This window comes from Populus alba, chromosome 18 (genome assembly GCF_005239225.2).
Source record: "Populus alba chromosome 18, ASM523922v2, whole genome shotgun sequence".
NCBI lineage: Eukaryota > Viridiplantae > Streptophyta > Magnoliopsida > Malpighiales > Salicaceae > Populus > Populus alba.
In genome coordinates, this window is record NC_133301.1 from 10,473,310 (window position 1) to 10,484,151 (window position 10,842).

Below are 10,842 nucleotides of genomic sequence, written 5' to 3' on the forward strand. Positions count from 1 at the left end.
TTTAACTTGTTCAATAATATATTTTTTTATTTAATTATATGATAAAAACAAAAATATATCCAAAATCACTCAAATAGTAAAGATAAAACTGAAAAAGAAAAACTTATAAAATAATTCAATAAAAACATGATGTTAAAGATTAAAAAGTAACTAAAAAAAAGCTAAAGCCAATATTAGGTGTCTTGACAAGCAATGCCTTACAAAAGCATAGGCCCATGAGCCTGGTATATTTATTTATTTTTATCTTTTATGATGGGTGTCAAAGATGGTTATTTGCCTTTTATTTTTTAGAAAAAAATGAAATAGTTAACAAGGGCAAACAATGTATTATAAGTTGCTACCCAACCCAAAATTCAACCATCAAACTAGAATGATTCTTTTTTAGCATGTTTATCACCATCAAACTCTCTTTATTAAATTAAACACGTAGACACCAAACTTGATTATTTTGGTTGTTAGAATCTTGACAACAAACTTTCTATCTCTTTCATTGTTTTTTTATGATTTTCTTTGTCCTTTTTTAAATTTAGAGACTAACAAATAAACAAAATGAATTTTTGACCAAAATAAAAATCCTCATGATTTTGGTGTGAGTCGTGCCTTTTCTCCATGTTTTATTTTTTAGTCTTTTATTTTTTTAATTTGGTATTTTTTTCCCCATAATCTCAACCCTAATTCTATCTAGTTAGGCTATAGAAGGATCTAATTGCAACAAAAGAAAGTTTGAAAATGAAAAGCAAATTTAAGGTGTTTCAATGTGAATTACCTAGGAAAAAACCCCAATTTTTTTAGTATATATATTAGTTATTTTTATCCTTGAATGTTTATTATAGTTGATTATTTTTATTCCCCGTAGTATCATTTAATATTCAAGTATTAAAATAAGGTGAAAGAAAAATAATTTACTATAATTGTACCAATTTAATTGTGGATAACTTGGTTAAGTTTCATGATTCGGTTGAAGATAGTTTGACTATGTGAAAGCTGAAGTTAGAATATAATAGTGTTAAAAAAATGGATTGCATTTTAATTTATTAATATAAAATCTCAAAATTATGTAATTGTAATTGTGATTTTTCTTTTTGCGATTTAACCCACTTTTCAAATTAATTTTAACATAAAAAACGTAAAAATCAATTCATTTTTAGATATCTTTTAATAATTTTAATGTGTTAATATAAAAATAAAAATAAAAAATTATTTTAGTAGATTTTAATTACAAAAGACTTCTATAAAGACACATTACCATAACGGAGCCTCCCCAGATAAACCACCACCACGCTTCACTTTTATTAGAATTTGGTAGCTAGTGACGTACCATAGATAGATATATTTTAAGGAAGGACATCCACACACGGAGTCTCTATTTATAATTGTATTATGATTAGATATTTTGTTGAAGTGTTCCGCTCTGAATATAATGATATTATTTTTAGGTTAATATATATGATTTATGATTATATATTTTGTTGTATTCTCCCACTTTAAATATTATTTTGATTTATCTGTGGAATGAGTAAAAACATTGAAAAACCAAGAAAACAAGAAAAAAAATAATTAAAAAAATTGAATCGTGAAAAAATTTTAAAAAAAATAGATCGGTTCGGTTCAGTTTTATAAGCCTAAAACCAAAAAAAACCAAACTGAAAAAACCCGGAAAAAAACCAAGTTAAACTGAAAAAAATCAAGCTAATTCAGTTGTTGTCCTAAAAAAAGAATCAAAACTGGTCGGTTTGAACATGTTTTTGGTTTTTTTTTTAAATTTGATTTGGTTACTTTTTATTTATTTATAAAAACCGAACCGAACTGAAAATGATCACCTAGATGTGTGTGGTCAATCATTTTTTGAGCTGACCTTTTTTTATTATTATTAATATTGGTATTTAGATCAACTTACACGTATCTCAACTAATTTTACAGATCTTAAAATTAATATTTATATAAATTTTTAGTGATTTTGATATTTATAAAACTCAATTTAATAATATTAAAAACAAATTTAAAACTCACCAGTTCAATTATATTTTTTAAAAGAAGCATAGGAGAGCACATTCATCCTCGGATAGATTTTGTCTAAATAGCAGAAAGTGACAAGCGAAATGAATTATTAGTGGGAGGGAAGTGAAGTATATCCTTTCAATATTCCTAAGCCAAAGGAGGCAAAGAACACTGTTGATATCGACATATTCACGCACAGGGGACCAGGGCACCTTACAACCTAATAGTGCTTTAATTGTGTTAATAATTGTTTTTTAAAATAATGTTTATTTAAATATACATTAAAAAAATTTAATTTATTTTTAATATCAATATTTTAAAATAATATAAAATTATAAAATAATTAATTTTAAAAAAATAAAAAAACTTTTTAACAGAAAAATAAACCCGTTATCAGTTTGTTTATCCTGCCAAAGTTTGATCGTGACAGGGGGGATGGATGTGCACATTACCCCCAAATAATTAACAGACAGAACCCCACGTGGCGGGTCCTTTCCTTCAACCCAGCTATTATTTAATTAAATTAAAAAAATTAGAAATAAACGTTTTATCCATTTCGCGGACAGGAAAATGGACAAAAAGGAATCCTTCCTTACCGATCACCTCCTCCTCCACCGCCGAACACGGACAAATCTGTCCCTCCCCCTCTTTGTTGTTCCCTTTTTTCAACGGATTCTTATGACGCTCTTCCATCATTGCAGTGACACTTTTTGAAAAATATTAATTTAATATTTTTTATGTTTTTTATTAGGTTTGATATATCAATTTAAAAAATAAAAAAATTTTAAAATTAAAAAAATACTTTTAAAAAATATTTTTTTTTCTATTCATAAAAAATAAAATAATTAATATATAATTTTTTTAATTAATATAAATGTTCGGTTAGTTTGACTTAATATTATGTATGATTAATAGGTAAAGTAATGGCTGCCATAGATATCTTGAGTTAGAGTTTTTAGTGTGTGTGTGTATCACATGTGAAAAATCCCTGAGTGCTGATTAAAAATCCGAACCTAGCGTTTGGAAAGCGAAGTGCGTGATTAGTGGGCGAATCATTATAAAAGTTCAACAATATTTCCTTTTCCTTGGATAGTGATTGTGAGATAATTTTGCAAAGGTCGTATTGTTCAAGCTTGTTTGGTTGAAATTAAATAAAGTTTTTAGAAAAAATTAACTTTTTTTTTTGAAGGTATTGAGAGTATAGTAACTATTTTATTTTTAAATATTTTTTAAAAATATATTTAATGTGAAAAAATATTAAATTAATTTTTTTAATGTTTCATGATGATTTTGATATACTAATGTAAGAATATATAAAAAAAAATTAAAAAACATTATCTTGATATTTTAAACAAAAACCACTTTCAAAAACACTTTATACCATGATACTAAAAATATATTAAGGTTATGTTTGTTTCCCGAAAAATAATTTTTGAAAAATAATTTTCCAAACTTTTCTATATTTGTTTGTTATTAGAAAAGTTGGTCGACAAAAAACATTTTTCAGTCAAAGAAAAATTTAGCTTAGTTTCCAGGAAAGTGTTTTCCTGGAAACTTCGGCGGAAAACATTTTTCAGGAGTTGTGAGAAATTTAGAAATATCATATTATTTGCTAATTATATCAAATTTGATCCTCAAACTTTTGATTGTTATATATAATTTGTGTTGAATATTTATTTTTCAATTTTATCTCTTAAAATTTATTTTTTATATTAACTTTGATCCTCATTTTTATAATTTTTATTTGCTTTTTTCTTATCATTTTTTTATTAAAATTTTTTATCTATCAAATTTGATCTTCATTCTTTTAATTGTTATTTATTTTATTTGAAATAATTTATGAAATGTTAATTATTATTATTTTAATTTCTTCATCTTTCATTTTATTTTAATTTTTTAGATTTGATCTCTATTATTATGATTATTATTTATTTTATTTGAGATAATTTATGAAATTATATGTTTTTTTAATTTCATTCTCATTCAACTTTTTAATTTGTAAGATTTGTTCCTCATTATTTTAATAAATTTAAGAAAATAAAATATTAATAAGTTATTTTCCAGCTTATTTTTCATAACATAACTAAACACTGAGAAATGTTTTCCAACTTATTTTTCATTACATTACCAAACATCGAAAAATAATTCACTGTTTTTCAGAATTTAATTTATAAAAAGAAACTGTTTTCTAACAAACAAACATGGTCTAAAGTGGTGTTTATTTGTGCAGTGACACAATCATGTCAGAACTAGACATCACCATTCATGAATAAGGTATATTTAAAAAAAATTATTTTAATATATTTTTAAATAAAAAATAATTAAAAAAAATAATATCTCGACAACAAACACCACCAAGAATACTTAATTCTCTCTCTTTTTAAATGTTATGGAATAACATAATCACTAAAAACTCATTCATAATCTATTGGCTTCCGATCAAATTACCCATGTTAGGAAGTATTTTATAGTGTAGATTTCATCAAATGCTAACTTAAAATATTCAAATATGAAATTAAGGACTAAAAAATAAATTAATTATTAAGTGCATGAACGAGGATACTAGATTAGCGCTGCTTCTGCTGCTAATAATATTACTTTTATAACAATTATTATATCAAGAATTACAAGTGCTGCAGACCAGATTTCCAAACAAACTGAAAATAACAAGGGATATTTTTTTTCTTTTCTTTTCTCACTTCCAAAATTTGATGCCTACCAAGTAATTGTACCGTGTAGAACAACAGGGGCTTTGACCTTGCCTGCTACTAATAATAAGTATTTCTTTAAAGTTGTGTTTTTGTCGAGCAGACACATAGCAAACCACTACTCCAGAACTTGTTATTTAATCTCTATATATTTTGCTGTTTCTCCCTTTGATTTGTAAAGAAAGAAAGGTCAGGTTTAGGTTTCGGTTCGGTTTAGTTTGATATTCGAAGATCAGCAGAGAGAGATTAAGTCAACTAAGAATGGAGAGCACGCTGAAGGAGATGAGAGAGGGAGCTTCGGTGCTCGACATGGACCCCAAATCCACTGTCGGTGGTGGTGTTGAGGACGTTTATGGCGAGGATCGTGCTACTGAGGACGTGCTTGTTACTCCCTGGACCATCTCCGTTGCCAGGTTTGGATTTTTGTAATAGTTTTCATTTTGATCGTCAACTTTTGTTGTTTTGGTAATAATAATACTGGGTTGTAGTGGATATACCTTGTTGAGGGATCCACACCACAACAAAGGGCTTGCTTTCACTGAGAAAGAAAGAGATGCACACTACCTGCGTGGTCTTCTTCCTCCAGCAACTATCTCTCAACAGCTTCAGGAAAAGAAATTGATGAACACCATTAGACAATATCAACTTCCTCTTCAAAAATATACGGCCATGATGGAACTTGAGGTATTATTATATATGATCTCAAATGGGATCTATTTTTATTTATTTATTATGGTGGGTCCAATTTTTTTACATTTCTCTAAATATGCTACTACGACAATAATAGTAATAATAATATTGATGATTTTTACTGTGGGGTTAACAGGAAAGGAATGAAAGGTTGTTTTATAAGCTTTTGATCGATCATGTTGAGGAATTGCTTCCGGTTGTTTATACACCGACGGTTGGGGAAGCTTGCCAGAAGTATGGAAGTATTTTCAAGCGTCCTCAGGGTCTATATATAAGTTTAAAAGAGAAGTATGGATATTTCTTTCCTTTGTTTTTACTTAAATCCTGCCAATATTTATAATTTATGAGCTCATTTTAGGAAGTGGTTGGTTTTCTAGGGGGAAAGTTCTTGATGTGCTGAAAAACTGGCCTCAGAAGAGTATTCAAGTTATTGTTGTTACTGATGGTGAAAGAATTTTGGGACTTGGGGATCTTGGCTGTCAGGTATAAGGATATTTACTGGAAAGGGGAAAAAAAGTTTCATTTTTCTTTGTGGTTTATAAAATATATACGTATGATTATGCTGAAAATGTTGCAGGGAATGGGTATTCCTGTTGGGAAGTTGTCTCTTTACACTGCACTTGGAGGAGTTCGTCCTTCAGCTGTAAGCATTTTCAGAACATTTTAAGTCTCTTCTCTACTTGACTGATTTTCATTAGGTTTAAGATGTTGCTCGCATCAAGTGCTTCATATGCCCTTAAAGATCTATGTGTGTATATGTAGAATAGTGTATAATGGCTATGGAGTATCGTAACTGTTTATCTTTAAAATAAGATCATGGATTGAGACGCATCATATGGTTTGATATCTTGTCTGATGGGAATATTTCATGTGTTCTTTTTATAGTGTTTGCCAGTAACCATTGATGTGGGTACGAACAACGAGCAATTGCTGAAGGATGAATTCTACATTGGACTGAGACAAAAGAGGGCAACTGGCCAGGTTTTATAATTGAGAATACCTTCATTATGGTCAGGCATGTAAAATATAAGTCGCAATCAAATAAAATTTGGTGTTTTCTCTTACTTCAGGAATACTCTGAACTTCTCCATGAGTTCATGACTGCTGTAAAACAAAATTATGGGGAGAAAGTTCTGATTCAGGTCAGATGCATAGTTGACTTATACGATCCCAAAGTTTCATGTTCCTAACTCACTTCTGATGTTATCTACATTTTTCCTTACCAAATTTTGCAGTTCGAAGATTTTGCTAACCACAATGCTTTTGATCTGCTTGCAAAGTATGGCACAACTCATTTAGTCTTCAATGATGATATACAGGCATGAGGCTCTCTAATCGTGAATCATTACTTAAGACACTGTTTCCCTACTTTAATATGTTATTCTCTGTCTATTGCAGGGGACGGCTGCTGTTGTTCTTGCAGGGCTTATTTCAGCACTGAAGTTGCTAGGTGGTTCCCTGGCTGATCACACTTTCTTGTTCCTTGGTGCTGGGGAAGTGAGATTCTGTCTTTGCCATATGATTTTGTTCTTTCTTTTCCTTCTGCAGCATGGGAAAAAAAGAAAAGAAAAGAAAGAATTAGTCGATTATAAAAGACTTCGAGAAGTAGACTATGGAATGAGTGATGACATTCTTGAGTGTTTAGTGTGAAAGCATGAGTTTCTTTACCCCCCCCCCCCCTTTTATTTAATGATTTCTTCGTTCAAGTTTTTCAGTTAATGATAGGAAAGATTATTGCTCATCCACATCCAATTCTATCCAGCTTTAAAAATCTAGTGGTTAAGTTATATATGTATTGTTTGAGCAGTTAATTTGAACTGTAGCTTTATGATTTTGCAGGCTGGAACAGGTATAGCAGAGCTTATAGCTCTAGAGATGTCAAGACGGGTATCGTTTTGCTCTTACAATATTCATGTCATCTTTAGTGATTCGTATCTTTTTACTGGGATTTGGAGTAACGCCATATATCACTCCAATTTATCTTCCATATATTTTTTCATTTACATGTTTCTGACTTTTTTTTTTTCCAGTCAAAAACTCCTTTGGAAGAGACTCGCAAGAAGATTTGGCTGACAGATTCAAAGGTAATACCGAAGCAGAATTTTTTATGACCTTGCTAAATAATTTATAGCTACGAGCAAGCTCTAGAATTATTTGATTGCCTCTCATCTCTTAACACCACATAATTTTTCTGACAGGGTTTGATTGTTAGTTCTCGCAAGGAATCATTACAACACTTCAAGAAACCATGGGCTCATGAACACGAACCCGTTAAAGGACTCCTAGAAGTTGTCAAGGTGTGGAAATCTGTTCAATTTTCAATTACCTGCTCTCAACTATTTGTTGGTTCCTCATTCAGATAGCCCACTTTCTCAGGCAATCAAACCAACAGTCTTGATCGGAACATCCGGAGTGGGAAAAACATTTACTAAGGAAGTGATTGAGGCCATGGCTACTATCAATGAGGTTCGATATGTCCAAAGCGTTTTTCACGTATATTTGTGAATGATAATTGTATATAAACAAAAAAAAAAAGAGAGAGAACTTGATCATTTTCTATGAATGGCATTGCAGAAACCTCTAATTTTGGCTCTCTCCAACCCAACCTCACAATCTGAATGTACAGCTGAAGAAGCCTACACTTGGACCAAGGTAAAATCAACATCACCGGGTTGAGGAAGCAGCCTCTGAGGGATCTACAATCTTTCTTCTTCAGGACATATCTAAGCAAGTGCGGTTAACTCTAAACTTATGTTCATTGCTTGATCTTGAATTGCAGGGCAAAGCAATTTTTGCTAGTGGAAGTCCATTTGATCCTGTCGAGTACGAGGGAAAAGTTTTTGTTCCTGGCCAGGTTAGGCAATGCAATTGTCTAATAATTTAGAATTTGAGTTGAACATCAAGGACTGAATTTTGTGCTGTTCTTGTCCATCCAGTCCAATAATGCTTACATTTTCCCTGGCCTTGGCCTGGGTTTGGTCATCTCTGGAGCTATTCGTGTTCATGATGATATGCTTCTGGCAGCCGGTAAGTTCAAAGCATATCTCAAGGAGTACTTATTTTTCATTTAATTTTTTTCACAGTATTTAGAACACAATTAGTTGCTTGATTTCAACTCTTTGGTGATTCACACTATCACGAGTCTCCTCATCAGAAGACTAATGTTTTTATCTGTTCTCCGTCTCTAATAACAGCGGAAGCCTTGGCTGGGCAAATTAAAGAGGAGTACTTAGCAAAGGGGCTGATTTACCCACCTCTCTCTAACATCAGAAACATCTCAGTCCAAATTGCTGCTAACGTAGCTGCCAAGGCATATGAACTTGGTAAGTGTGGCTATTCTTGTATTATGTTTTTGTGGTAGGAATTCTGAATTTATTTGAATGTTGTGATCTTGCAGGCCTGGCCACACGTCTCCCCCGTCCAGAAAACCTTGTGAAGCACGCAGAGAGTTGCATGTACAGTCCCGCCTATAGACATTACCGGTGAATTGTCTGTGTTACTGTACTTGTGCATTTATGCTTTCTTTTGGTGTGAAGCTGCGTGCTGTCTTGAGAGCAACCGCTATAATAAGCAAAATAAATTGTCTGGGATTGTAATATCAGTACCTTGTTGTTAAACTAGTAAATGGAGCTACTTTTCTACTTGACTGGTGTGTGGCGTCGCTGCGGAATCTATATATGTGTCTCACTTTAAAATCGGTAAATATGGGGAGACAAGAAATTCTTGTCATTTATTGATGAAATGGGAGTCGCCACCTAGTATCTTGGTCACTAGGAACCCTAACTAGTCTCAGAGATCGGATACGGGGACTGATTGCGTAAAGGGAAGGTATTAACACCGCAAATACGCCTTACCTAAGGTAAGCTGCATTGTTTGATAAAAAGCTAAGGTGTTAACATATTTCTAGTTGTTGGTCTGTCCATGGTTCAAGAAAAATCCTCCTCGGTAAGGAGGTCTTTATCTTATCGGGTAAAATCCTAACTGTTCTAACGTCTTTACAAAAACTTTTTTTTTAATATTAGAAATACGTTTTACAGTAATCCCAAATACTAAAAAAAAACTAAAAGATTATTTTAGAATTTTTAAAATATTGGCCTAGTTCTCGTGGTTCTAACAAACTTGTTGTTAAAGCCAGAATGCATGCTAATACATATATTTTTTGAAATTTTTTTGTTGTATGAAAATATGATGCGATGATTTTTTTTTTGGAGAGACTAAGCCGTATGCATTAAAACAAAAACATTTTTTTTTTGATGTCTTGATGAAAACTGGGTATTTTAATACTGGTTTTATATATTTACGGTATGAAAATACAACCTAATATTGAGCCCTTTTGATAAAAATATGCAGGAAAATCAACAATATTTTTTAGAATATTTTTTGAAAGCCAAACATTTTTTTATTTTAAATTTTTTTGATGTTTTGACGAAAACCTGGTATTTTAATACTGGATTTGTATTTTTACGGTATAAAAATACAAACCAACATTAAGCAATTTTGACAAAAATATGCAGGAAAATCAACAATATTTTTTCAAAGATTTTTCAGAATATATTTTTTAATCTTTTTAGACACACACACACATATATATATATATTATATTATATGGGCTGGGTCGGCCCAAATAAATGAGCCAGATTCAGCCCCAAAACAAAGGTTGGGCTGATCTTGGCCCAAAAGGATATTAGGTCGATCTCGGCCCAACCAGAAATCTCTCTTTAGTCTGGGTCAGCATCTGTCTGGCCCAGAGAAAGAAGCCCAGCGGGGGGGAGGGGGTGGAATTATTTTTCCCCTCCTCGCCTCCTGCATGCAGAACGATTCTGCATGCAGGAGGAAAGCGCCTGCAGCGAAAGAAAAAAATGTAAGGGGAAGAAAGTGTACCTGGCGCGGAGGAGGCGGTGCTGCTGGTCGGACTACCTTGCTCGTGGTGCTGCGGTGGAGGCCGGTGGCGGTGTCGTGGCTCACGGACGGCGGCTCCAAGCGGTGATGCGGCTGTTTCAAATGGCGGAGAGAGAGAGAGATATTTCTTCCTCTTCCCCTCTCCTCTGGTTCTTTCCTCTTCTTTCGTTTTCAGTGATTTCCCTTTATCCTCCCGGTTTTTTTAAGTTTTCTATCCCGTTTCCTAGCTTTTTCCTCCCTCACAATTTTGGGGTTTTTTTTTTTTTTTTCCCCTAGTGGTTCTCTCTTGTTCGGTCCTTTCTCTCTCCGTTTGGTCCGCCCTTTTTGTTTTTGGTTTGGTCTCTCCTCCCTTCGGTTCCTTTCCTCCGTTCGTTTCCCCCCTGCGTGCTGGCGTTGAGTCGCCATTTATAAGGGGCAAGGGAGCGGGGCTCATTATTGTTCCACATGGGGCAGGGCAGAACCGGTCGGTTGGCCAGTGGGTGCGACTGGCAAGGCGCGGCTCCCCTGGCTCCTCATCATCAAAGGGCGTGGGGCTTCGGGTTTTTGG

At 32.7% G+C, this 10,842-nt stretch overlaps 1 protein-coding gene across 1 annotated transcript; it reads left to right on the top strand.

Moving 5' to 3' along the window:
• Positions 1–4,644: 4,644 nt before the first annotated feature.
• Positions 4,645–9,040, top strand: LOC118051612 (NADP-dependent malic enzyme). Its single transcript, XM_073406118.1, has 18 exons — positions 4,645–5,119; positions 5,195–5,390; positions 5,533–5,684; positions 5,774–5,879; positions 5,974–6,039; positions 6,282–6,377; positions 6,467–6,538; positions 6,632–6,715; positions 6,795–6,893; positions 7,236–7,283; positions 7,427–7,480; positions 7,595–7,693; positions 7,773–7,862; positions 7,971–8,048; positions 8,176–8,250; positions 8,333–8,423; positions 8,591–8,719; positions 8,794–9,040. The coding sequence occupies exons 1-18, from the start codon at positions 4,968–4,970 to the stop codon at positions 8,880–8,882; spliced, it is 1,776 nt and encodes a 591-aa protein (XP_073262219.1). The 5' UTR covers positions 4,645–4,967; the 3' UTR covers positions 8,883–9,040.
• Positions 9,041–10,842: the final 1,802 nt, after the last annotated feature.

Coding starts and splice junctions, on each gene's coding strand:
- LOC118051612 (XM_073406118.1), top strand. CDS start 4,968: ATGGAGAGCACGCTGAAGGAGATGAGAGAGGGAGCTTCGGTGCTCGAC. Junction 5,880..5,973: donor TTGGGGATCTTGGCTGTCAG/GTATAAGGATAT, acceptor AAAATGTTGCAG/GGAATGGGTATTCCTGTTGG. Junction 8,720..8,793: donor TGCCAAGGCATATGAACTTG/GTAAGTGTGGCT, acceptor GTGATCTTGCAG/GCCTGGCCACACGTCTCCCC.